Source organism: Phocoena sinus, chromosome 13 (assembly GCF_008692025.1).
Source record: "Phocoena sinus isolate mPhoSin1 chromosome 13, mPhoSin1.pri, whole genome shotgun sequence".
Lineage (NCBI taxonomy): Eukaryota > Metazoa > Chordata > Mammalia > Artiodactyla > Phocoenidae > Phocoena > Phocoena sinus.
In genome coordinates, this window is record NC_045775.1 from 90177359 (window position 1) to 90204524 (window position 27166).

A 27166-nucleotide genomic window follows, 5' to 3' on the forward strand; every position below is an offset into this window, starting at 1 on the left:
CTCCCAGTCTGGCTCTGCTCAGTGGGGATGGGGGTGGAGTGGGGTCCAGGGCACCCAGGGGGAGCCCAGGTGTTTGGGAACAGCCCATGGCACCATTTCCCTGGAGGCTCCGTGTTGTCTGTAAGCTTTAACTGCTCGACGCAGAGGCCGGCAACCTCGGAGAGCAGAGGTGACCCACGGAAGCCGAAACCGGCATCTCTGTGCCCGCCGTCCGTGGATGGCCGTGGGTGGGGCCTGCCCCCAGCAGGCTCTCACCAGACTCGGTGTTTCTCAGCTTCAGAGAGACCACGACTTACAGGCCAGCTTCAAATAAGCCAACAGAAGCTCTTGAGATCAGAAAGATGTGCTTTAAAATCAGTGAGGAGGGGAGTGTTTGAAATTCAGCAGCGAGAACATCAAAAGGGAGCATTTCTCTAGCGTCTGAGGAGTGAATTGGAAGATCCCTCCTGGAAGCTTCCGGGCGTCTTTCAACGCATCCGCCTGTGTGTGGGGTGGCCTGCAGCCCCTCTCGCCACCTCTTCTTGTGTCGGCCCGGGACAGGCTCTAAGCGGGGAGTGCGGGCACCGACGCGCCGGGCTCCCCGCTGTCAGCCCACCTCCAGGCTCCTGCGCGCACTGCCCGTGGGGAGCCTGGGCTTGTGTCGAGCATTTTCAGAAAGTTACAAAGGTAATTCTGTGCCTTGTCCGGAGCAAAATAAAAAAAAAAGTACCAAGCAAGCACGAGACAACTAAACCGTCTCATCCTTGAGGACGCTGCACAAGAAGAGCTTTCCCTGCAGACGTGGGCAGTGCTGTCCCGACTCGCTGGCTGCAGGAATGAGAACACTGGCCGCCCGGCCCGGGCTTCTCGTCCACCACGTCAGCTGCCGACCTTGTCTGTTCTGCTGCGACGTTAAGGGCAGGGACTGCTGGGCGCCGGCCATCGCCAGCGGCTGAGGGACGGGCCCCTGGGCCTGGTGAGCTGCCGGCCCCTCCATCCTCCCTCTCGTTTGGCGAGCTCTTGGCTAAAGGAGCAGCCCGGGCAGATGCAGGAGGACCCTTGTTGGACCCGAGCCCCTGGGACCAGCTGGCCCACCAGGCGACAAGGACACCGCTCGGGGCAGGGAGTGCGTGGAATGGCACAGGGAAAGGCTGCAGCCGCTGGGGGGTGGGCCTGCTCTGGAAGGAGGCAAGGCCTCCTGTGGGACTCCATGTCTCCTTCAGGCCCTGCTGCAGAGGCTCATGGCTCATGGATGAGGATGCTCAGGACCCTCCCCACCTCCCCGCTCCTCTCGCCCAGCCCTGCCCCTCCCAGGCCCACCATGTGGACCACGGTACGGGCGCGGCTGCACACCCAGGCCCTGCAGCCGTGGTCCGACCATGGCCACCACTGGCCGGTGGCCTGGGAGCTCGGCCGAGACGGAAGCTGTGCTCGGACCCTCAGTGCCCGCAGGGGCCCTCCACACGGGGGCTCGCGGATACATGGATGGACGACAGACACGCTGAATGGGGCTGCGGGCTCTTGAGTCCCACCTCTCCATAGGAGGCACCTTCTGTTTGAAGGCAGGAGACAGGTCACTGGGATGTGAAAGTCATGCATTTTGTGCAAAGCCAGGGATGATGCTTTCGTCTGTGGACACACGTGGAAGTGGGGGGTGGTCTACACTAGCTACTGGCACCTTCCTGTGAACAAAGACCACCAAGCAGGTGGACTCGTGTGTGGGGAAGCAGAGCGAGGAGACCGCCTGTGACTTTTTTTTTTTTTTTTTTGCGGTACGCGGGCCTCTCACTGCTGTGGCCTCTCCTGCTGCGGAGCACAGGCTCCGGACGCGCAGGCTCAGCGGCCATGGCTCACGGGCCCAGCCGCTCCGTGGCATGTGGGATCTTCTTGGACCAGGGCACGAACCCGTGTCCCCTGCATCGGCAGGCGGACTCTCAACCACTGCGCCACCAGGGAAGCCCCCCCCGCCACCGTGACTGTTTTTGGTGGAAAAAGGCTCCACCTGTTGGTTCAGAGTCGAACCTCGCGATGCCCGATGGGTGAGAAGTAGCCTGTAACTGCCTCCCCCAGCCCCCAACACGTTAGCGCTTTGGGATTTTCACCCCTGCACTGAGCAGGTCAGCCTGTCCCACTTTTGGCACAGCTGTGGCCGTTTGTCCCCGCTGCTGGCCCCGTGGGATGAGGGCAGAGGCCGGAGGCTTGTCCTCTCTCTGCAGACGACACCTCAGGCGGGTCGGCCGACTTCTCAGCGTGCTGGACTGCTGCCGCGTGGGCAAGAGCAGCTGGGTGCCAAGAAAACCTTATTTACAAAAGCAGGGACAGCACGGCCAGATGTGACCTCGGAGGAGTCTGTCGACCGCCGAGCGGACCTGGACTCAGAAGCTCAGGGCTGAGTCAGTAGTTTGTGGGCCGGTCGGGCCTCCTGAGGTGAGCTTGGCCTCCTGGTTGCCTCTGCCTCAGGTGGCCAGCCAGCTTCCTGGGGCTGATGGACAGAACCGGGGACGTTCTGTCGGCACAGAGCGACCGGCTCCCTCTCCAGGACAGACCGTCTCCTCCAGGTTCCTTGGCCTCCGACCTCCAGCTGCCAGCCCAGGCCCCGCCCACCGTCCTCCCCGCCCAAACCCCTGGCCCTGCTGGCTGTTGGGTGTTCTTTTTGAAATCAAGCAAAGAGTCGGGCTGTAAACATTTTACTCTGAAGCTGTCTTTGGGAAGCACGTCCCTAAGAGCCTGATGTTCACCCCGTGTCGTGGAGTGGTGGCGTGCGCTGAATGAAACGTGCCCGTTTCACGGCTCCTTTTTAGGGTGAGGACAGTGCTTTCTGGACACGTGTTAAAAGTTAAAGTGAGGGGTTTCTTCCTAGGGTCTCGGTCTGTGTCAAGGAAGGCAACTTGGAGCCCTCTTTTAGCGGGGGTGCAGCTTGCCAACCCGCAGACCCTTTTCCCTTTTTTAAATCCCAGTGGGAAATAAAAGGCCTGGTTCGCAGCTACTGCTCAGCGGCCCCGGCAAGGGCAGCAGTGGAGCCTCTGGCATCTGCTAGCGACCTGACGGTTTAGAATCAGGGTCCGGGGGCGCTCAGCATAGACTCCTGTCCAATGCCTGTGGGCTGTTGCTGAACGAGGCCTAAGGGATCACTGGAGTCGCCCACTCCATGGGCTCAGTGACCCCAAGGACTGAGCCACTGGCATCCTCACACTGTTGGTGGCTCCCCCGGGTTGGGCCGTGCTCGACTTCTGGGCTGAGCCCCAGCACGCGTCCATTGCGAGTCCGCTGAAAGGAATTCCACCTCATCACGGTGGACCACCTTCCCACGTCGGGGCCCCGCGTGCATGGGGCTGCGCCAGGCCCGGGGGGAGGGGCGGGGTGTCGCCAGGGTGCAGGAAGGGTCTGTCCCCAGGCTGTGGTCCCAGTTATTTCTGTCCAAAAGCAGCTGGAGCCCTCACCTCCCTTCCTTCCTCCTTGCCCGATTTCCTCTCTCCTGCGAAGCCTTCACTAATCCCTTAAGGCCCAGAGCCATTTAAAAGTAAGCCATTAAAAATCAGAGCAGAATCAGCCTCGGGGCCCTCAGCCGGGAGGAAACAGGCCCCAGTCCTGGCGGGAAGCCTGTTCCACGTTGCAGCCAGAGGGCGTGGGGCACGAGACAGCCTGGCGCTGCCCCGAACGACCTCAGACAGACTTCCCGTCCCACCCCGTGTGTCCCAGGAGCCGTGCGATAGGGTGTGGCCGTGCCTCCGGTCAGCGCCGTCCTCCCCGGGCTGGACTGCTACAACCTGGAGCCCCCTGCAACGCCTGGTGCTTGCGAGCCCTTAACCCTGAGAGGAGGCCCCCCGTGCCACGATACCCCTGAGGGTCAGCACACAGCTGCCTCCCGGGCTCCTGGAGGGACCGCCATCTCAGCAGCCGCGTCCTGCTCTGCTGGGTCTGTGTCCTCGGCTGTTCACAGCTCAGCTGCCGGCGGGGGACACCCCTCCACCTTCCATCGACAGGAACAGAGATGAACACGGGACCCAGAGGAGGATGGCTGGCCCCACTGGGGAGTCACAGCCCGGGCTCCCACCACCGGGCACAACGTCCCAAAGGGCCTTCATCTGGGCTCCGCACTGCGCAGGGGGGAAAAGTCAGAGCCCCGGGCTCAGTGGGTGGAATTTTAGATGGTCTCCATCTCGACCTTGACCTTGGGAAAAAAGGGTTGTCACAGGTGTGGCCTCTCATGCCCCCGATCCAGCTCTAATGGAGGGTCTGGCCGTGAAGTTCCACTTTCTTGCTTTGTGGCCTTCGTGTGTCAGGTTTCAGCTGAGGGCCAGGCTCCTGGTGAAGCTGCTCCCCGTGGCTCCTGTAGGGCAGCCTCGTTGCCCCAGCGCTGGGGGAGCACCACAGGCCTGCTGCCCCAAACACGTGTCGTGCGGAGTTGACGGGTGGGGGTCTGGAGGCCCACAGCCATGGCCAGCCTCTCCCTCTGCCCTGGAGGCAGGCACCAGCCTCCTCTGCACGTGTCGCCTCCTGTTGAACTACGGCCTGAGTGGCCGGCAGGCAGCAGGGTGCAGAGACCCCCGGCGGGCCACCTTCCAGGCACGGTGGGACTCAGCAGCCCCCAGCCGGGTCATGGGGCTTCCCGTGTGGTGCCTTTGGCTGGTTGGCTGTTTCAGGAGAGCTTATTTGGACAGGAGGCCCTTTGACAAGAGCAGGGTCACGGGTCTGGCTCCGTCCAAGCCAGTCGCGTGGGCCCCGCCGCCCGGCTAAGGCCCTTAGGCCCCACTGTGGCCAGCAGTGCCGGGTCTGTCAGCAGAATGGCCGATCATCAGGGTCCCCTCACAGTCCTCTCCTGTCCCCTCCTGGCCCCCCACAAAGGCGGCTTGTGTAGAATCCAGTAAACATGGGGTCACCTCAGCCATAGCTTGATCTTGAAACAGACCTCAGGTAGTTGAACTCTGTCGTTCTGTGTATCTTACTTTGAAAATGCAGTGGAAAACCACTGCTGATAGTAAAACGATGGAAAATTTGAACATACAGAATTTTAAAAATACGAACTCAAATCCCAGCTCCCTAAGTAAAAGCATTATCATTTGTGTGTAAATTTCCCCATGTAAATGTACCTATCGTTTTACAGAAACAGGCTAAACCTAGGTGTCCAATTCCCTCACGCCATCCCGTTTGCTGTGCTCCCCCAGCCCTCCACACCCACCTGTGCAGGTCCTTCTCCCAGGTCGTATGGGGCTGTGTCGGTCTGCAGACGGAGTCTCGGGTCAGCCATCTCCTCTATCTGCCCTTTCTTGTGGCCGAATCTTCACCTCCTGTGGCTGCAGAAAGAATGGTGCCAGCATTTCCTGAGGGCTTGCTCAGAGCTTTAAATTACTGTGTCTAATATTCCAGCTAACCTAGAAGCTGGGGGCCGCGATGGCCCCATCTCCTCATCCCTCCAGGGCCTGTGTCTTCACTGCGTGATTTCCAAAGTCTCGGGAACCAGGGATTCATGTTTTGTCTGGTGTTCGGGTGGAGGGTAAATCCAGTCCCTGTCACTCGACCGTGGTTGGGGCAGAAGTCCACGGCTCGATGGCATAACCTGTCCAGGGTCGCACGCTGAGAGCTGAGGGCACATCAGCCCGGTGCTGACCCCCGAACGTACACGTCCAGGTCGTGCCCCCTCTGAGCCCCTGGTCGGCCTCCCCCAGGTCTCGTGCTCCATCCCTTCTCACGGCATCTCTGTCTAGCCAGTCGCGGAGGCCGGAAACTTGCTCATCCTCTTCCTTCGCGCCCTTCAGCCCCTGAACCCACTAGTCGTGTAGGTAGAGGGGGAGTAACGCCCACCATGTGCACGTCCTAATCCCCGGAACCTGCGAATACGTTGCCTTCCTTGGCAAGGGACAGGGAACTAGAGACGGAAGACGGTCCTGGGTCCCCTGCGTCAGAGTCGGAGAGAAGCGAGAGGACTGACCGCCTGCCCTGCTGGCTGTGAGGCCGCAGGCCTGTGAAGTGGTGACTCTGTGCTGCTTAGAGCCCTGGGCTCACGGTCACTCGCTGGCGCCTCCCCTGGGGACGGGGTGGTGGGGATGCACACGGCCCCCAGCATGGGCTGCCGGGTTCACGGCCAGCCTGGGGCACTGGCCGGCTGGGTGACTGTGAGCCACGCACCTCCTGCCTTGGGCCGGGGTTTCCTCATTTTGTGAAGTGGTGAGAGAAAGCAGCATCTGCCTACAGGCGTTTCTGCGGAGTAAATGAGTTATTCCCGGCGAAGTGCTCAGAGCAGAGCCTGGTCCCTGGTGAGCTCTGGGTCGGGGGTGGCCGCTTTTACCCCTGCTCTTACTCTCCTTACCCACGGCCTCCTGCGCATCCAGACCCCCCTGTCTCCCTCTCATCACCCTGACCGCCGATCCATGACTGACCGTCCTTGGCGGAGATGTGGGCTGGTGCCCTCCCTACCAGGTGTGTCTTTGGCCTCCAGGTGTCTTTGGCCTCCAGGTGCCACCCAGGATCCACAGCTGGCTCGGGGGGCTCCCGGGGCTCCCCCTGCCCCTGGTGCTCCAGCCTCTGCTTCCAACCTTGCTTTCTCCTCCTTCTCCCTTCACTGGGTGCTCAAGGAGCCCCTCTAGCCACACCCAGTCTCGGCGCCTGTCGTGTGCTCTGCAGCCCTGCTCTTGCCGGGACCCCGTGTCTGTAACGACCTGCCTGACGCCTGTCCCCCCACCCCAAGGAAACCCCCGAGATCGCAGGCCATGTCCGCGCCCCCAGCCGGGCCTGGGCTCAGGTGGTTGGTGGACACCGCCTGCCCACTCCTTGTCAGCGAGCAGGGAGGGCCCCTCACTTGCTTGAGGGGAGCCGTGGGCCTGGGTGCTGTCTCCCTGGCTCCGGGGCTGTCCCTTCCTGGGGGCAGGCGTGCCCAGCGAGCAGGAGACCCGGAGTCTCTGGGCAGAAAGGGACATCCCCGCCTTCCTGGCTCCGCAGCATCCACACGGCAGCCGCAGGGGCAGGTCTGAGGAGCTGGGTCCCTCCCACAGGTGCAGAAGCTCGGTGAGGGGGGAAGGCCTCGGGATGTCAGTGGCCTGGGGAGGGTCGGGGGGCACGTTCTGTGTGGGTGTCACATGTTCTCAGTCTGCCAGAAGCTCCGAGTCCTGACGAGGAGAAGCAGTTCTGACGTCTGCCTGAGGGGCTGCTGACGGGCTGCGGTCCCCGGGGGACGGGGTTGGGAGGCTGCCTCGGGGACTAAACTTGAGGTTGGAGCTGGTCAGCGATGGGCAAGAATGACCCTCCCCGCACAGCAAGAGGGCCCTGAGGTGGTTGGTCCTGTGTGGGTTGTCCTGCCGCCCCAGGCCTGTTCCAGGTGCTTCTCTGTGATTTGTGCTTCAGTGCTCTTTGTGCCCTGAGAACACACACGTGGTGACAGGTCACCTTCCTCACCTGCCCGGGGCCAAGGCACCAGCAGCTCCTGAGGGCTTTGCCCAAGGCTGCCTGGCTCCCTCTTCATCTGGGTCCCTGTTCCTCCAGGGTCCCTGTCCTGCCCTTGTGGGAGGCCTCCAGGAGGGGAGGACACCCCAGCTCCCTCAGCTTTGAGATACCCCTGGGTGTCCCCATCTGGGTAGTTTCCTGGAGCTGCTGTAACAAACCAGGTGGCTCAGAGCAGCAGGCAGTGCCTGCTCAGTGCTCTGGAGGCCAGAGGTCCAAAATCAAGCTGTCGGTGGACTGGCTTCTTATGGGGCTGATGGAGACCCCACCCAGGCCCCTCCAGCATCTGCTGGCCGCCAGCACCCCACCTCCTTGGCTTGCAGACGCATCGCCCTCGTGTCTGCTCGCCACCTTCTCACCTCTGGTGTCTCTGTTCTTTTCTGTCTTGTGGGATAATCTCATCTCAGGATCCTTGCCTCATGTTACCCCTGCAAAGACCCCAATTCCAAATAAGGTCACCTTCACGGGCACGAGGGCCATGACTCGTGCACATCTTTGGGGATCAGAGTTCAACTCGCCAGGCCACCCAGTACCCTGAGCAGAAAGATGGGATGCCACCTGGGGAGGGCAGGGGTGGCACGAGCCAGTGTGTGGTGAGGGGACTCGGGGGACGATGCGCCTGGCAGGCTGGGTCTACGGGGTTCCCTAAGGATAGCCCAGCATCATCTTGCAGCCCAGAGCCCGCTGCTTGGCCCTCACCCAGCTTGCCGTGCACCTGACACTTGGCAGGAACCTCCTGCAAGGGGGCCATTCCTCCGTCGCCTCGCAGAATAGACCCTTGAAGCTTTGCGCACCTCGGGTCAGGCAGGAGAGGCAGTGCTTTACATCCTGGCACCCTCTAGCTGCCCCCCTGTCCACTGCCAAAGGACCGATTTTCTTTAGCTTTGGGGGACACGGTTTCTAAATAAGCTGACGTGTTGGAGCATGAAAGGTTTTGTCTGGATTTTCTCGGCCAAACACAGGAGGAATGAATCCGAGTCCTGAGAATGAAGGCCGGCCACCTCACTGCCTCTTTCCGTGATGGACACAGCACCACGCTGTCCGAGCCAGACGCGGGCTTAGCGGTTTCCTGAGCTGCTGCGGGGGGGACGGGGGTCGCTGGCTGCCAGGCCCCCTCTGGACTGAAGGACGGTTACTAAACCCAGGCAGCGGGACTGGGGCCCGTGGAGGCCACAGAGTCAGGTAGCCGAGGGGGCCAGATGCCCAGACTCCACCGCGACTGCTCCCTGCCCCTGGAGCCTGTGTCCACTCACTGTCTCCTCTTGTCTGTTTCCAGGACGCCTCGGCCGGATGCACCCCAGTGGCTGAACAGCAGGGCATGGCTCCCAAAGTCCAGCTGCCCCTCAACGTGTGAGCTGCCGTTTATGTTTTTGGGGTTCCAGCCTTCAGTGCCCCCCCCCCCCCCCAGCTAGCGTGTCCATGTGGGGTTTTCTAGCGTGTCACCTGCTTGGTTCTGTGCAGCTCACAGGACGGCTGGCGGGTTCAACATCACTGCCCCCCCGGCATCCGGTACAAGCGGGGGGCGGGGGGGTCCAGATATTTGTTGACACTTCCACTGGCCACCCAAGAAAGGGCCCCAGAGGCCCCCGAGGAGGTGGACCCCGCGGGGCAGAGGGTGGCCAGAGCAGCCGACGTCACCAACTGCCCAGATGCAGCTCTGTGCCCACTGCCATCCAGTGCACAGCAGCTGCATGTCATCCCCAAATCGAGCCAGATGAACCGTTGCTGGGAAGTGAGATGCTTGTCTGTTTAGAGAATCTGCTCTTGTTAAATGACAACTCCTAAAAGACGTGCCGTTTAAAATCGCCATTTAAAGAGTGTTCCGAAGAATCATACTGCTGGCTGCTCTGTTATGTGGCAATGAGTTCAGTTACTTGAATGACCGTTTAAGGTGGAGAATATGAATTTGGAAACAACGTGGCAAGGTAGGAAGTTCCCGAGGTCCAGTGTGGCCAGAGGGACACTTAGAACCTGTGTAGTGGCAGAACAAAATGGATTTCAAGCAAACGATGCCTTTTGAAAATGCAGTTTGCCAGTCTTCAGAAGGATTCCTAGAAGGCGGTTACATCGCTGGTACAGGTTCACCTTCTTCGAGCCCAGGCCAGACGCTTACCTCTATCTGGTGGCAGACAGGAGTCCCTGAGCACCCTGCTGTGGCTGGGTGATTGCCGGAACCAACTAAGCCAAGGACACTGGGACCTACCTGTCTTGCATAGCTTCCTGAGGGGACGCAGGTTAGTAGGTGGTGTCTCCATGTCTTTAGGCAGAAATTCAGGCCTTGCCAACACTGGACAGAGGCACCGTCTTCCAACTAGCTCTCTGGATGAGTTCCAACGGCCTTCACTCAGACCTGGGGCCGGGGCACCCGGGGAGGGATGGGCAGGGGTCTTGCTCATGAGAACTGGGTGCAGGACTCTACTTGAGGAAGCAGGCCTGGTCCATGGGAGACGGTGAGGCCTTACTGTAGTACCCCAAGTGCAAGGCGGGACAGGAGAGCTCATGAAGCACGAGGCCCGGGTGTTTCATCTTGGCGTCCCCAGCAAGGTGCCCGGAACGCAGGCTCTCAGTAACTCTTACTTGTTCAGAGAGAGCCGGATCCTCCCCTCCTGGGCACCGAGGGTCCTGGCAGCAGCCCAGAGCCCCTGCTCTTGTACACCAGGTCAGCCACCCAAGGAGGCCACTCTGCCTTGGAGACCCAGTTCCAGGAGTATCACTCCCTGAGAGTCATCAGCACATCCTGGAGGCCTCAGCCACATACAGACCTTCCACATCACGGAGGGATTTTAAGTTTGGCGCAGAGTTTGGAGGGACTTCTTTCTCCCCCTGCCACTGCTCTGCCCTGGGGCATGAGGGGGTCAGTGTGGTCCCCAGCTCCCTGCCAACTCCCTCTGCCTCACCCCCAGAGCATGGCCGTCCCTGTTTGGGTGGAGATTTTCATTTGGGTAACAGAAGGGAGTCAGATACATCTTTCAAAGGGTGACAAGCCTTTTGGCAGGATTGTGTCTGCTGGTCATGGTGGTCATACATGGACCGTGACCAGCACGAGCATACTGGACTACGGCAAGTTCACGTGTGCGTTCTGTGGCCATATGGTTTGAAATCAGAGACACCAGACCTCCAGCTTTGTTCTTCTTTCCCAGGATTGCTTTGGCTATTCGATGTCCTTTGTGATTCCGTGCACATTTTAGAATTATTTGTTCTAGTTCTATGCAAAATGCCATTGAAATTTTGTTAGGGATTGCATTGACTCTGTAGATTGCCTTGGAGAATATGGCCATTTTAACAATACTAATTCTTCTAATCCATGAGCACAAAATATCTTTCCATTTTTTGTGTTTTCTTCAGTTTCTTTCATCAATATCTTATAGGTTTCACTGTTTTCACCTCCTTGGTTAAATTTATTCCTAGATACTTTATTCTTTTTGATGCAGTTGTAAATGGGATTGTTTTCTTCATTTTTCTTTTGGATAGTTTGTTGCTAGATTTCTGTATATTTTCATATGCTGCAACTTTATAAAATTCACTGATGAGTTCTAGCAGTTTTTTGGTGGTATCTTCGGGATTTTCTATGTATAATATCATGTCATCTGCAAACAGTGGCAGTTTTACTTCTGTCTTCCCAGTGTGGATTCTTTTTCTTGTCTGATTGCTGTGACTAGGACTTCCAGTATTATTTTATTTTTTAGAATTGGGGTATAGTTGCTTTACAATGTTGTGTTAGTTTCTGCTATACAATGAAGTGATTTCAGCTTTATGTATACATATATCCTCTCCTTCTTAGACCTCCCTGCCACCACCACCCCGCCCCCGCCATCCCACCCATCTAGGTCACCACAGAGCACCAAGCTGAGCTCCCTGCGCTATACAGCAGGTTCCCACCAGCTCTCTGTTTTACACATGGCAGTGCACATGTGTCAGTCCCAATCTCCCAGTTCATCCCACCACCCCTCCCTGTGTCCACACGTCCGTTCTCTGTGTCTTCCAGTATTATGTTGAATAAAAGTGGCAAGAGTGGACATCCTTGTCTTGTTCCTAATCTTGGAGGAATTGCTTTCAGCTTTTCACTGTGGAGAATGATGTTAGACGTGGGCTTATCACATATGGCTCTTATTATGTCGAGATATGTTCTCTCTGTATCCACTTTGTTGATAGTTTTTTATCATAAGGAGATGTTGAATTTTGCCAAACGTTTTTTCAGTATCTATTGAGATGATCATATGGTTTTTACTCTTCAGTTTTTTAATATGGTGTATCACATTGGTTGATTTGCAGATGTTAAACCATCCTTGCATCCCTGGAGTAAATCCGCTTGGTCACAGTGTATGATCCTTTTAATGTATCAATATTTTTGAATTCGATTTGCTAATATTTTGTTGAAGATTTTTGCATCTATGTTTGTCAAGGATATTGGCCTGTAATTTTCTATTTTTGTGGTGTCCTTATCTGGATTCGTTATCAGAGTAACGTTGACCTTGTAAAATGAGTTTGTTTACCCTCCTCTTTAATTTTTTGGAAGAGTTTGAAAAGGATAGGTATTAAATCTTCTTTGAATATTTTATGGAATTCATCAGTGAAGCCCTCTGGTCCTGGACTTTCGTTTCTTGGGAGAATTTTGATCACTAATTTATTCTCCTTACTAGTAATCGGTCTATTCAGATTTTCTGTTTCTTCATGATTCAGTCTTGGAAGATGATACATTTTTAGAAATTTTTCCATTTCTTCCAGGTTGTTGTTGGTGTATAATTGTTCTCAGCAGTCTCGTATGATCCTTTCTATTTCTTTGGTGTCAGTTGTAACTTCTTTTTTCATTTCTGATTTTATTGGTTTGGGCCAGTTCTCTTTTTTTCTTGATAAGCCTAGTTAAAAGTTTGAGAATTTTGTTTATCTTTTCAGAGAACCAGCTCTTAGTTTCATTGATCATTTCTATTGTTTTTTTTTTAGTCTCTATTTCATCTATTTCTGCTCTGATGTTTATTATTTCCTTTCTTCTACTAACATTGGACTTTGTTTTTTCTTCTTTTTTCTCGTTCCTTTAAGTATAAGGCTGGATTATTTATTTGAGATTTTTCTTGCTTCCTGAGGTAGGCTCATATCACTATAAATTTCCCCTCTTAGAACTGCTTTTGCAGTGATCCATAGATTTTGGATCATTGTGGTTCTATTTTCATTTGTTTCTACGTATTTTTAAATTTCTCCTTTGATTTTGTCAATGGTGCATTCATGTTGTTTAATTTCCATGTTTTTGTGGTTTTCCCCAATTTTTCTTTTGATTGATTTCTGGTTTCACACAATTGTGGTCAGAGAAGATGCATGATATGATTTCTACCTTCTTAAATTTATTGAGACCTGTTTTGTAAACTGGTGTGATTAATCCTGGAGAATGTTCCATGTATGCTTGAGAAGAGCGTGTTTTCTGCTGCTTTTGGATGGAATGTTCTGTATGTGTCCATTAAGTCCATTCTCCTGAGTTTGGTGAGCGTCGTTTTGACCATTACTTTTAACCCTTTATCAGGTAGATTGCTTATCTCCATTTTGTTTAGTTCTTTTTCTGAGGTTTCATCTTATTTTTTCAATTGGAACATATTCTTCTGCCTCCTCGTTTTGCCTGACTCTCTCTGTGTTTGCTTCTATGTATTAGGTAAATCAGCTCCTTCAGCTCCCAGTCTTGAAGGGGTGGCCTTATTAGGAGATGTCGTGTGGGCCCAGAGGTGCGATCCTGCCTGGCCATCAGAGTCAGGCACTCGAGGGTCCCCTGTGTGGGCTGTGTGCAGCCTCCCGTTGTGGGGGTGCTGCAGCTACTGCTGAGGCATGCTGCTGGGTGGGGCTGGCCTCTGAACGTCCGTGGGCCCAGCCGCAGCAGCTGCTGGGAACTGGTGGGCAGGGCTATTGCTCAGCTGGCCCGTGAGGCCTAGCCAAAGTGCAGGGTGGGCGGCGCTTCATCAGGGCACGCCCACTGACACTAACAGGTTAGGTGGAGCATTCCAAAATTGCGCCCACCAGCCGGCATTAGCAAGGTAGCCTGAGATCGCGGATACGGCTCCCGCCAGAGACTCAGTCCCCAGGGATCAGCCCACTTGGTTCCCGCCTCTCTGGCAGCTGCTTCAGCGTCAGTAAGTGGGCTGTGAGCTGTTCAGTCTGGTATTCTTGCACTGGTTTTTAGGTCGAGTGAGTCTGCACGTTCAACTCCACTGAGAGCGGGTTTTCCACTCCCTGTGCTTCTGTAGTCCTCCTGGGTATTCTCTGTTGGTTTTCAAAGCCGGGTGTTTTGGGGGCTGGTCTCTCTGAGCGGGATCTAGGGTTGGGGGCTGCGTGTGGAGCTTGAATCCCTCACTCCTCAGGGAAGAGACCCGTCCCCTGTGGTCCCTCCTGACTGGATTGCGGTAGCTGGGGAGGGGTTTCCTGGGGAAGTCCGTCTCTCTGCTTCCCCTGCCCGTCTCCACGCTGTCCTTCTACCCTTTGTGGTGGAGGCTCTGTTCAGCCAGTGTTCAGGTCCCTTTCCGAGGAGGTGGTCCCACATGTGGCTGTGGACTTGCTGTGTCCGTGCGAAGAGGCGAGCTCGGGAACTTCCTGTGCTGAACCCTCTCCTCAGCTGATCCTGCCGATTGAGAGCCAGCGAGCGGCACGTGTCACGCTGACCTGAGCCCATGCGGCCCTGGCAGCCAGAAGAGCAGGGGCAGACTCTTCCCAGGAGGAATGGAAAAGAAGCTTCCTTACTCCAGAAGAGACGAGCAGGCCTCATATGGAGGTGGAAGGGTGTGAAGTTAATGACGGCGTTAAAGTTCTTGCATCGCTGCTTGATTAGAGTCTGTAGACAATTAACAGCAAGTGAGGATCTTACGTAGGAAAGAGCAAGTAATATGGTGAGCTGGCAGCTCTTCCCACGGTGCCAGGCTCGGTGGTCACGGCCTCCACTGCCGGCCGAGGGTGCCGGGAAGGGGTCTGACACTCCCCCCGCCTCACACAGGGCTGCGTCTGCCTGGAGGAAGGGTCGCCTCTTCGACGGGCCCGAGAGCCCCCTGCCGGCCACCGGGCTGTGGGGAAGAGGCGCTGGGATCCAGACGCTCCCACTCCTGCCTGAAATCAGTACCAACCTTGTGTGTGAACGCACAGAGGCGAATCCTGGGCCTGCTCTGCACGTGACGCGGGACCCCCTGCGTCCCCCGTGGAGGCCTGTGCTGAGCTCAAGGCCTTTGGAAGGAGTGGAAAGGGAGGGTGGGGCTCTGGGAACCATGCGGCTGCTGCCTGGTTCCCGCATTTCACCCAGGCCCGGCTGGGGCCCCAGGTTCCGTGAGGATCAAGGATCATCCTCCAGCTTCCCCAGGATGGCAGCACGCCGTGCTGGGGGCTGTGGCTGAAGGCGTGGGGTGGGGAGGGGTGCAAAGGATGCACCCTGCCCTGTGGCCGCACTCGGACCTGGACGGAGTGACCCGGCGCACGGCAGGGACCGCAGAGCTGCAGGCGTCGGGCTGTGAGCCGGCTGGTCCCTCCGGGGCGTTTTCTTGAGTCACAACAGGGGAAGCAGATGCCACGTCCCCTGGCCAGCGCCACCCCAGCGCAAGCTGCACGCAGGTGTTCAGGCCCCTAGTGCAGGAGAGCGCCCGTGGGGAGGTGGGGGGCAGAGGTGTTCCAGGTGAAGTCAGATTTGTTTACATTCCGCCCCCCAGCCATGCACACCGAGAGGCTGAACTTGAAATACTGAGACCAGAGGAGGGACTACTCCTCAGAGAACAAATTTAAAATAAAGATGAAGACAGCAAGGGCATTAGTGCCCCGGCGCCACTCAGCACAGGCCCCTCACATGGAGCCCCCGCTCCCTGGCCTCTCCCGCCCGGGCCTCTCCCCAGCCTCCCGCAGTGCCCCCACCCCCGCCGGGTCCCTGCGGCCACGGAACCACCTGCCTCCAGCCCGCTGCTTTGTAAACACAGGTTCTCCATCTTTTTTGAGCCTCAGTGTGCTCAGCTGTGAAATGGGTGGGTGGCCCAGCCTCAGAGCTCACGTGGGGCTTGGGCGAGACCATGACTAATGCCAGCTTCCCGCGCTGCACCCTCGTCCTGCCTCGGCCCATGGCACCCGAGGTGGGGTGGGGCTCTGCACGCTGCCCCATGGGCGCAGCTGCCCGTCAACAGCTCCCCGCCAACAAGGTAGGGCAGAGTTCTGACTCTGATGACTTGGAGGAGGAGGGCGCCTCGTTCCCCCGGGGCTGAAGGCATCCTTGGAAGTAAGCCCCTCTCCCCCGCGTGGTTAGCGCCCGAGGGGCACCAGAACCAGTATGTATTAGGGGCACCAGAACCAGTATGCATCCAAGAAATAAATAGCTGAAACTGGGAAGGAAACCTCGCTTCCCCCTGTTAGACTCTGGGCGTCCCACGTGAGGAGGCGGGACGCAGAATAGATCCAGTCTGCCTGCAGACTCGCTCAGGACGTGGCTCAGCAGAGCCCGTGGTCCTGGAGGCTGGCGCTCCGGCCGCGGCGGGGCCCACAGTTGGTCCAGGCCGGGCGAGTCGGCTGGTGGTTTCCGCCAGGTTCGCCTCAGTTGCCCGTTTTCTGCCGTTATGACTTCGTCAGGACCCGTGGTGTGTTTCTCTGAAGTACCAGTGGGATTTTGAAAGAAGCCTCTTCTGATTTAAAGGCTGAATCCAGGTGACTCGAGGCCCACGGTCTGAAGAATGCTCATTCTTGTGTGATGGGAAGATGCTGAGAAGTCAACACAGACCTTGTTCCCTAATGGCTCGGGGTCCCAGAATGCTGAGAGAGACCATCACCTCGTCCCCGGAAACGTTGCTCTGTCATCTCACGGCCGCTCCCCAGATCACAGACACACACACGGCTCGTCGGCTCTTTGCCGAGGTCTCTGACACTCACTTGCTTTGAAAACCTGAGTTGACTCCGCCGTAGAGGTGGGTGCTGGCGGATGCTGCGCCGGGGGTGGGGGGCCCGCCCTGGGCAGCTGAGACCCCCGAGCCTCACGCTCGCCACCCGGGGTCTGTCCTCTCCCGGCAGGGACGGCGCCCCCTCCTGCAGGAGCCTCCGTGTCCACAGCTCCATGGCAGGTGGCCCCTGAAGTCACCCAGTCCCAGGGGCTGGAAGGGTGGGTGGGGGCAAAGAAAAAGGCCACCTGCCAGGCCCTGGTGGAGGGTCCCTGACCCCCCCGGGGCTGCACACCGGTGGGTATCCTTGTTAAGAGACGCCCTTTCAGCTCCCATGTGGGCCCCTCGTCCCTCCAGCCCCCCACCTCCCTCTGGACCTAGCTCCCTGTGGACCCATACCTGTGTCATCCATCCTCTGCTTCTGTTCGCTTCTTCCCTTTCCTTTCTGGAGAGCAGCTCCTCTGCCTTTCCTTCTGTCCTCCTGGGAGCACCTCCCAGGGCACCCCTCCTCCTTCTGGTCCCAGCAGTGTGCTTGGACCCCAAATGAGGAAACTCAGAGCCCGCTTCCCCCACTTATCCTCATAGCCCAGCTTGTCCAGCAGAACTCAGGGCTGGATGAAACCGTTCCCAGTGCACACACACACACACACACACACAAGTACATACACACACAAACACGTGCACACATACACATAAACACATGCGCATACATGCACATGCGGATACGTTACATGCACATGGACACACGACCGCACACACCCCTTTTTCTTCAACAGTCTTGATCTTAGTCTCAAAACCAGAGTCCCTATTTTATTCTTTCCATAAATGTTGATTGCGCACCTGCCTGGTGCAGACACTGTTCTAGACCCTGGAGTGGAGGACGAACAGGACATGAAAGCCTCTACCCCATGGGGAGCACGCTGTGGGGGAGGGCAGATGAGAGGGGAGAGGGGCCCCCAGGTGGAGGGGGCAGGTGCAAAGGTCCTGAGGCAGGAGTGTGCGTGTGTGTTCGGGAGCACCTCAGTTTGCTGGGTCCCCTCAGCTGGACAGGCACACATACCCTCTTCTGGGTGGATCCCTGGGTTCCCTCAGCAGCAGATGGACACAGCCACAGGGCAGCAGGTGGCCACCTGCCAGGATCCCAGCTGAGGACAAAAGATCTGCCCCAGAAGGACAAGCTGCCAGGACTCCTCACGGGAGAAGGGAACCTGCACTCTCCACACACACCCTCCCCGAGGTCGCCCACCCTGCAGTCCCGTGGGACAGGAGCCTGGGAAGAGGGCCCTCAGTCAGCAGGACTTCAGCCCACAGACCAGGGGTTCGAGGGAGGTTGCCCAAGTCATGACGCTTGCCCACATGTCCCCCAGTTTGGCGTTCCCCTGGCCACTGTGGGTCACCGGCAGCAGAATCAGAAAGACTGTTCTCACACCACCGAGGGGCAGAATGTGGCAGACGAGTGAGACCTGTGTTTCACTCTGTTTCCTTGAGAGCAGGCCTCATCCTTATTGGCTTGTAGCCCCCCAGGACGAGCCCAGCGGCCATCCCCCCATCCTCTCCCCCATCCTGCCCCCCAGTGAGGCAGTCTGGGTGTGAACGCAGTTTTCACGGGACGTTGGTTTATAGAGATTCCTCTTCGCCCTCCAAGAGGCCCCCGAGCAGCACACACGTGCAAGTAGAAGGATGACACCCAGCTCTTTGTTGATCGCCTGGTGTCATGTGGCTGGCGTGAATCTTCACCCCAGACAAGGAGGTCCTCCCGATGGGGGCTCGTTCACCCTCCCCGAGGGCCCGAGTCCTTCCTCTTGTCAGATTTGTCTCTAAGACCCAGTCCATCCTCTCACTCCAGGGGGGCAGGGTAGTGTGAGGCCAGGCCTTCGCCTGGCAGGGCAGGGGCATCCAAGTGGCGTGGGTTTTGTTTAGTTTATCTCATTTTACTGAATTTTACAGCCGGGACGTCTGTGCTCTGCGGGGCTCTCCGCCTGTTCTAGCCTCTTCCTCCCAAGGCCCCTCTGAGCCAGGGGGCCTCCCTTCTCCTCGTCTGACCCCAGTGAGTTGTGTCCCATCTCTGCGTCACCTTCTAAGAAGGGCCTCCAGGGTCAGGAGGGTGCTCTGGGGGTCGGTGAGCTCCTGTCTTCAGGAGCCAGCCCGGGAGGGGCAGTGTGCCCACCAGACACATCCTGGTAGGCTGTCCAGGAGATCACACTTCTTAAAAATGCAGCTTGGGACTTCCCTATCGGTCCAGTGGTCAAGACCCCGTGCTTCTATTGCAGGGGGCGCGGGTTCGATCTCTAGTCGGGGACCTACGATCCCACATGTTGCGTGGTGCGGCCAAAACAAATGTCTTTTAATGCATCTGGTTCCCTGTTGGAGTGAAAGCCGCGCCACTTTTCCTGCCCAGATCGCGTGAGCAGTGTATTTGCCTGAAACCACTCTCTCGTTAGGTCAAACTCACCGGGTCCACAAAGCCCCAAGGTAGCAGAGCACTTACAGCTGGTGCCTGAGGGCGCAGCTTCTAAGCCCTAGGCCAGGGTTCACACCACTAAATTGTTCCAAGAGGCTTCAAAGAAAAGCAGGATTTCAATTAGCCACAGATCTGAGGAGTCCCTAACTGGGCTGCCTTTTCTTTAAAAGGGCCCCTGAGTCTCTTCCAGCTTAGATGGATGAGTAAGCAGCAGGTGAGATGAAACAAGGAAAACCCAGCCCGGGGCTGCGTAGCTCAGCCCCGTTTTCCCGAAGGCTTTCTCTTGCCCAGAGTGTCAGGCATGAAGCAGAGAGAAGAGAATGAAGCAGGGGCCCAGAGAGCTGGCGCCACCATCTCGTCTGGCAGGTCCTCCAGGGCCTCGGGCGAGTCGTGTGGCCACCGTGCGCTCCGCCGGCTGGCTCAGCGCAGGGCGTGGGGGCCGTGGCTGCTGGGTCACCGGGGGAGCTCGGTCCCTTCCCTGCCCGTCGCTCCTGGTAGCTGATCCCAGCTGCGCCCCCTCACCGGCCTGCCTCTCCTGCCGCAGGTACCTGGCGCTCTATGCCTATAAGCCCCAGAAGAGCGACGAGCTGGAGCTGCGCAAGGGCGACACGTACCGCGTGCTGGAGAAGTGTCGGGATGGCTGGTTCAAGGGCACAGCGCTGCGGACGGGGCTCTCGGGCGTGTTCCCGGGGAACTACGTGACGCCCGTCTCCAGGTGAGGTGTGAGGGGTAGAGCCGCGCGTGGCAGCTGCACACGGGGGCGGGCATCCCAGGGCGGGACCTTGTGGGCACGTGGGCATGTGTGAATGCATGTGCGTGTGTGCACGTGTGAGTACAGCGGGTGTGTGTGCGAGAAGCACAAGCCATTCACACACGTGAAGGCAAGATTACATATTCCCAGAAGTTAACCATTATTATTGAGCAGAACATTATGTGTGATTAATTTCTTTTCTTCTTTGTGATTTCCTGTGTTTTACAAATTTACTGGTAGTTTTTATAACCTCGGAAAAGCAAGTTAAAAAATTCGCTAGAGATGACCCAGGGTTGTCAGATGTTTCCATGGAGGGGAGCGTCCACTGCAGGGTGGAACCCTGGATTACCCAGCCCTGGTTCACAGCCCAGGACACGCAGGTCCACTGGAGGCTTGCCCCCGGGCCTCTGCTCTCTTTGGAACAAGACTTCCAGGAAGACAACTGAACAATGCCCAAACCTGCACTGACGACGGACCGGCTCGCACCTTTGAAGCAGCGGGGAGGGGAGCCACGCCACCCACGGTCCCTCCTGGAAAGGCCCACCATTTGTGAGCCCCGTGGCCCCATGGCCCTGGACGAGGAGGCCCTTCTCCCCACAGCTGCTCCGCAGAGGCTCTGCTTCCCCGGGACCCTCCCACATGGCCCCGGACCCCGGCGGCAGTGCCTGCCCTCCCCCACGTGTGGCTCTGGGGTTTCACGACTGAGATCCTGAGGGGACAGAAGGGACGTTTTCCCGGCTTTTAGACAAATGGAAGGCATTTGATCCCTGAAACCGGACCCCAGGAGCTTCCCAGCCCAGACCCACATGCTCAGAGCTGGTGCACGGCTCAGCACCGGCACGTGCAGAACAGACCATCAGAGCCCGTCTCGGGGTCCTGTGCTCCTTTGTGTTCCTGGGCTGTCGACACCGGCTTCATCTGGAAAGTATGGGTGAAACCGCAAGTTCCCCGGCGTCCGTCAGGAGCGCAGGGCTTGTCTGCACCCTTTCCTGGAGGCCCCAGAGCCAGGAAGCTGTGTCCGGAGGGAGACGGGTCCTGCTTCCTGCTGCCTGCCGCCTGCCAGATGCGTCCAAGCCCATTCCTTCTGCACGTGTTGGGGACACTCAGCTGTTTGTTAGACTAAATCAAGGCAGTGGCTCTGGAACAAAATATGTGATTAGCATCATTTCTGTTTCTTAGGGTTCTCTTGCTGTTTCTCAGATATTCGCATCGAGAGACCGTGCCATTGTACAGGGGGCTCTGCTGCCAGCCTGAGCTCTGGGCATCGCATGCCTGCAGGCGTTCTCTTGGTGGTGCTTCAGGATTTGTCCCCGGACCACATGGCCTGTGTGGCGTGGTTGCATCTGTGCCCTCCCCTGACTTCATTCTGTTTACTTCCTCAGGGTTCCTGTAGGTGGGGCTGGGCCACCCCGGAATAACGCTGTCGGAGGGTCTCCGCTGGCCAAGGGGATGGCCACAACGCTTCACCCAGGCGGTGGGAGTCTGAGTAGCCCGGCCACGGCCCTGAGGCCGGCCCTCCCCCTCACCATGGCCCAGGCTCCGGCCCAGCACCAGGCAGTCTCGCCCGCACTGACCAGTTGTCTGCGGCACTCAGTTCAGCCGGCGGCCAGCCAAGCCCGGAGCGCCGGCCCCCCCGGTATGTAGCAGGCTCCCACGGGCCTCATTCTGCTGGAAAATTTGAGGAGGGTGGTCTCAGGGTCAGAAGTCATGAACATCCTTTTGGCCCAGGTCTCGAGCAGTCCATGGAAGGGCCCGTCGTAATCATGAACTTCTGCTAATCTTGGAGGATGTGTTGACTTAATCATGTTAGCCTGTTCTGGCCGCTGGAATGGAGTAGAGAATTCACAGGTGTTTATACACTTCATGTAGCCAGAGGACTGGGTGGACCAGTGAGGTTACCTTGGCGCCTCTGGGCACCCTCGTCAGCCGCTGTGGGTCACTTACGTCCAAATGCCAGGTGCTAAGGGGGTCTCCCGATTAGGCAGCACCCCCAGGACAGAGCTGGTAATGAGACAGATCCACAGGGTCCCTTCCTGAAATGCTTTGAGGCTGGAGGGAGTGATGGCCGTCGACTCTTCACCTTCATGCGGCTTCACCAATAGGCAGACTGACCAGAATTCAGGAGAACCCAGGTGGTTCCCAGTGTAGCGGGAGATGACGGAAAGTGTGGGGTGGATGGTGCAGGCATGAAGAGGGGTTGGTGCGTCTTGCTTGGAAGCTTGGCAGTGAGCTAAGAGGAGCTGCTAAGCGTGGCTCACATGCTGCTCCTGGGAGCCAGGCCAGTAACCTTCCGACACGTAGAACCAGCAACATTGTCACCGTGTAGTGACAAGGGACCCAGGACAGGAGAATGTACCGCTGAATTTCACTTAGATGGCACAGAATTCCTTTTCCCACCCCAGCCTCATTCTTAGAAGTCATCTCTCTTCTTCTCAAAGTAAGGCTTAAAGGATAATAAATGTAAATTCTTTAGAGCAGTAAAGTACACTGTTTTCTAGACTCTGGCCAGCCAGAGACGGCCCGCTAGGAGTCTCCAGAAAGCACCTCCTCGGTGTGAGAAGCCCAGACGACACTCAGCACAGTGGGGCCACAGTCCCTCCCAGTCGCGGCCAAGGGACACGAGGGGGGCGGGTGTCCGGGCGCCCCCCGCCCCCCATTGTCGGGACGCATTGCTGAGCGCTGGCAGGAAGCCCAGCGTTTCAGAGCCGGCCCTGCTCTCAGCCCCGGGACTGGCCCTTAGGGCGGCGGGGCGGTGGCGGTCGGTCCCAGGCGGAGCTGCCTGTAGCACCCAGGCAGGGGGGAGGGAACAAAGGCACAGAAGTGCGAGAAGCGCGTCCCTGTCCTCCAGCTGGAGCGGTGCAGTGAGGGCAGCGAGCAGGGCGGGTTGAAGGGCCGGGGGGCAGCGGGGGTCCTGCGCTGGGGCCCCTCCTACCGGGATGGTGTGGGCGTGGTGCGTGCTCAGGGCAGCCGCCGGTACCGTCCTGTCAGAGGACAGCCCTGGAGCGCGCAGGGCACGGAGTCAGCAAGGTGAATGAGATTCATTACCAGCGGTCAGGGCCGAGCTCTGGTCCAGGCCGCGGGAACCCCCAGGGCTCCTGAACAAGAGGTGACGCTTTACCAGACGTCCCGGGCACAGTGGGGAGGAAGAGTTGGCTTGGGGACTGGCAAGGTGCTGCTGTCCAGGTGAGAGGTGACAGTGGTCTGGCCCCAGGGCTGGGGTTGCAGAACTGGGACAAAATAATGAGCTATTAGGGGGCACAGGGGCCGTGTGGAAGAGCTGGGAGGGGCAGGGCTGCTAGTGCAGTTTGCCGGTGCCGTCCCCTGACCTAGAGGCGCCCAGAGGGGTCTGGCTTAGGGGGGAAGGTTGGCCTGTGGCTCTGAGGGGTGTCGTGGGCGCTGGTCCACTGTGGCCCTGGCTGACCTGGACCGGCCTCCAGATGTGGGGCTCCCGTCCGTCTGTGAATCCGCCCTCGCCACGGTGGGGGCGGTGCTGCTCGTCCACGCCTGGCGGGTGAGGTGCTGGCACCGGCCTGGACTCTGGGCAGACATCCTGAATGTGGCTTCCTTTCAGAGGACAAAACTTGAGGGGCCCCTGGGTCCCTTTTGGGGGTGAAGGTGGTGGTGAAACACCCAGCTTTTCAGGGGACCAGGGTGGACTTCCTGTGCCCAGTGCCCGGTCATAGTGGGTACAGGGTGGACTTCCTGTGCCCAGTACCTGGTCATCCATGGGTACAGGGTGGACTTCCTGTGCCCAGTGCCCGGTCGTCCATGGGTGCAGGGTGGACTTCCTGTGCCCAGTGCCTGGTCATCCGTGGGTACAGGGTGGACTTCCTGTGCCCAGTACCTGGTCATCCATGGGTACAGGGTGGACTTCCTGTGCCCAGTACCTGGTCATCCATGGGTACAGGGTGGACTTCCTGTGCCCAGTGCCCGGTCATCCGTAGGTGCAGGGCCTACTTCTGGTGCCTGGTGTTCAGCCTCGTGCTGGGTGGTGTTCCCAAACAGCAGCAGTGGGATCTGTAACAAGGAAACCTCATGGGTGGGCTTGGCACTTCCCTGGTGTAGAGCCTCCAAGACTGACTCTGCCATCCCAGGGACCCTGTAAATGCCTATAGTCCTTCATATGTGGGTTTTGCTTAAATTAATGAAAAGTAAGGTCTGTTCTTGCAGCTGGCCTCCGGGGCCCTGGGGAAGAGCCAGCTGTCTGTGTCCTAAAGGAGTCTCTGCAGGAGTATTATCTGTGCCAGACCTCTTGCCCCAGCCGCTACCTTCCAGCTGGCCCTGGCTTAGAGCAGCTGATGGTGTTTATTTTAGCCTCTGGCTGTGATGCAGCCACTGAGCGCCTAATGATCAGGTGAGCCCGGGAACTCCCTGACTGCTGCTCCATGGCTGGTGAGACGTGCACCGAGATGCTGGTCTCCTAGGCCCTGGGAGCACCCGAGCAGGTTCTGGGCAGCCCGCGTCCCAAGCCAGGTCCCTTCTGCCTGTGAACCTCTCATCCACTCACCCAGCCCGCCTCACGCATTTCCCTGTGCCTGGTGACCCCGAGCGGTTGGGGCGTGCCTCCAGCATGGCTGCCCTGGCTCTGCACCAGGTGCCCTGCAGTGGCCTTTCCGTGCCCCGCCGTTATAGCACCCTCCTCAATTCAAAGCAGAACGTGACCTGCCCGTCTCATTTATGGAACGGAACGAGAGCAGAATAAAAGAAATTGGCACGGCCAGGGCAGAACAACACTGCGTGTCTGTCCTCGATCACCATGGTAACCACCACGGGTGACGGGCGTGCTCTTCCATCTGTTTAATTTTACGTGTGGGAAGAGCGAGGTGCAGGATGGTTTAACGGCTTCCCCAGCGCGTCCCAGCCCAGGGCTTGTCCCCATGCTTGTGTTGCCACAGCCAGGCTACAGGAGGCTCCCCCCATCATTTCAGTAATTAAATGCCATGGAGTTCCCACGGCACTTTGCACTTCACTCTGCATCTAGAGGGCAGAGCACACTGCTGACAGCACAGCACTGCAGTGATTGCCCGTTTCCGCAAACCCCAGCCCAGGCACCTGAGCGGCCCTCGTCAGTGTTCTCAGCCTGAGCCAAAGTCAGGCAGTTGAACAAAGGCCCGATTGCACTGGCCATGGCACCGGGGGGCAAGAGCCCTGTACGGCCATTCACTCATCAGCAAAAAGCACTGGAGGAGAGCTGGGCACCCGGGGCTTCTGCCGGGGTCCAGACATACAGAGAAGAACCAGAAACCCGTTTCTGCCCCCACTCAGAGAGGAGGACGAGGAAACACACACTTTCAGTGGAATTTGAAAAGCACTGGGGTGGAGGCCTGGCAGGTACTAAGATGCACGGAGTGGGAGGGTACCTCACTCAGACCAGGGAGGAAGTGGGAGCAGCTGCAGAGGGGCCTGTGAACCGTCTTCCAGAGGTGATGCTGCCTTGCTTCTTAAAGGACTGAGAAGGAAGTATGTGGGCCGACAAAGCAGAAAGGGAGTCCAGCAGAGGGATGAGCGGGCAGAGCAGGGAGAGGAGAGAGACCGTGGTTTCTACGTGGGGTGACTTGACCTAATTTGATGTGACTGAGACGGAGGTAGGCAGGAGAAGCTGCGTGTCGGTGGCGGTTCTCTGCAGAGGCAAAGTTTACTTTAGGTCTTAAAGCGGTGGAGCTGAGCGTGCAGGGGTGAGTGGTGGAGTGCGGGAGGGGCTGGAGCCAGCTGAGGGCCGGGGCCTGAGGACCTGAGCGGCCCAGTGCAGGAGGGAGCAGAGCTGGATGGCTCTCTTCCCCTGTGTCAGGGAACCTCAGCTTTTATCCTGAGGGCAGCAGGGCTCCTGAAGGGTTTTAAATAATAGATGTAATCAGATTTTTGTATCCAAAGGATAAAGCTAGATTTCTGCTCACAGCTAAGATAAAGTAACGAGGTCAGGATTTACCTTCCCATCAGAAACAACTGAAAAAACAGACAAATATATAAAACAGTGGTTTGTGAGACACTAGATACTAGAAAACTAAGGACAGTGATTCATGATAGATGAGAACAAACAGGAGGATCCCAGCTCACTGCCTGGAGAGAAGGCCGGGCATTGGCATGGTGAGGGTAGCGAAGGTGAGCCCAGCAGGTGCCCTGGAGGGGTGGTGCAGAGACGAGGGTCTGGATGACCGAGCCCCCGTGGGGAGGGATCTGCACAGAGAGAAAAGCCCAGCGGGTACAGAGCATCCCTGGACCAGGACGCTGAGAACTAATAGGCAGGTGTGTGTGAGGAACGCACGGAGCCAGGAGCATGGTGACAGGAAGGGTCCTCACTCTCAGTGTCTGCAGATACGCAGCTGGAAGGTGCCTGTTCCCGCCAGCCGGCTCCCAGGGCACCGGGCCGTCCGTGCAGAGGGGCCTCGCCTGGTAGTGGCAGCATCGCTCTCGTCCCACCTGTGTCAGATGGCAGTAAAGAAGCACTGGGCGTGGGGAGGAGCAGGAAAACATGCCCCACCGCAACGAGGTCAACCAACCAGTCAATGAAAGCTGACTCAGAACTGACACAGATGTTTGAATTAGCGGACAAAGATATTAACACAGATGTTATAATTGCATTCAGTACGCTCAGAAAGGTAAGCAGAAACATGGAAGATACTTTAAAGACCAAAACCAAACTTTAAGAAATAACTACACGTGTGAGATCAAGAATACCCTGGATGGCATTAACGATAGGTTAGACGTTGCTAAGAAAATATTAGTGAACTTGATGATATAGTGATAGAAACCATGAAAAATGAAACAGAGATAAAAGAGAATTGTTTTAAATTAAAAGAGCATCAGTGAGCAATGGGGCAACTTCAAGTGGCCAAATCTATTTCTAACTGGAGTCCCCAAACTAAAGGAGAAAAGGGTGGGACAGAAAAATTATTTGAAGAAATAATGACCAAAGTTGTTCTGAATTTGATGAAAACTATAAACTCACAGATCAGTGACAGCTGGCGAATCCCAAGCACAAGGAACGTGGAGAAAACTACGCCAAGGCAAATTATCATCAAATCGTTCACAATCTGTGATGAAGAAAACCTTAAAGGTAGCAAGAGAAAAAATACATGTGAAGTAGGAAAAAATAAGGATGAAGGTAGATTTCTTGTCAGGAATTCTGCAGGTGAGAAGACAGTAGGAAACTAAATAAATCATGAAAGAAATGAATCTGTCAAGTTCGGATCCTATACGCAGTAAAAGTATCTTTCATAAATGAAAGCGGGACTTCCCTGGTGGTCCAGTGGTTAAGAATCTGCCTTCCAATACAGGGGACAGGAGTTCGATCCCTGGTTGGGGAACTAAGGTCCCACACGCCGAGGGGCAGCTAAGCCTGTGTGCCACAACTAGAGAAGCCTGCGTGCTGTAACGAAGACCCAGTGCAGCCAAAAAGCAAACAAAATCTCTCATAAATGAAAGCAAAATAAAGAATCATTCAGACACAGTAAAGCTAAAAGATTTCATCACCAATGGACCCACACTATGAAAAATGTTGAACAGCGTTCTTTAGGAAGAAGGGAAGTGACACCAGTTGGCAACGGGTCTGTACAAAGGAATGAGGAGCAGTAGAAACGGTAACTACGTGGATAAATGCATCAGATTTTTTCCTTACTATTTAAAAATCTTTAAAATAAAACTGGCTGTTTAAACAAAAATAGAAATAGTGCAGTT

General features: G+C 57.1%; 1 protein-coding gene across 1 annotated transcript in view; it reads left to right on the forward strand.

Moving 5' to 3' along the window:
* The window catches only part of SH3RF3 (SH3 domain containing ring finger 3), a 213866-nt gene that overhangs the window by 145925 nt on the left and 40775 nt on the right, over positions 1-27166 (forward strand). Inside the window, exons 8-10 of the mRNA XM_032652281.1 lie at positions 8690-8763; positions 19286-19456; positions 20875-21128. Of these exons, the coding sequence (XP_032508172.1) occupies positions 8690-8763; positions 19286-19456; positions 20875-21128 (499 nt within the window). The remainder of the gene's footprint in view (positions 1-8689; positions 8764-19285; positions 19457-20874; positions 21129-27166) is intronic.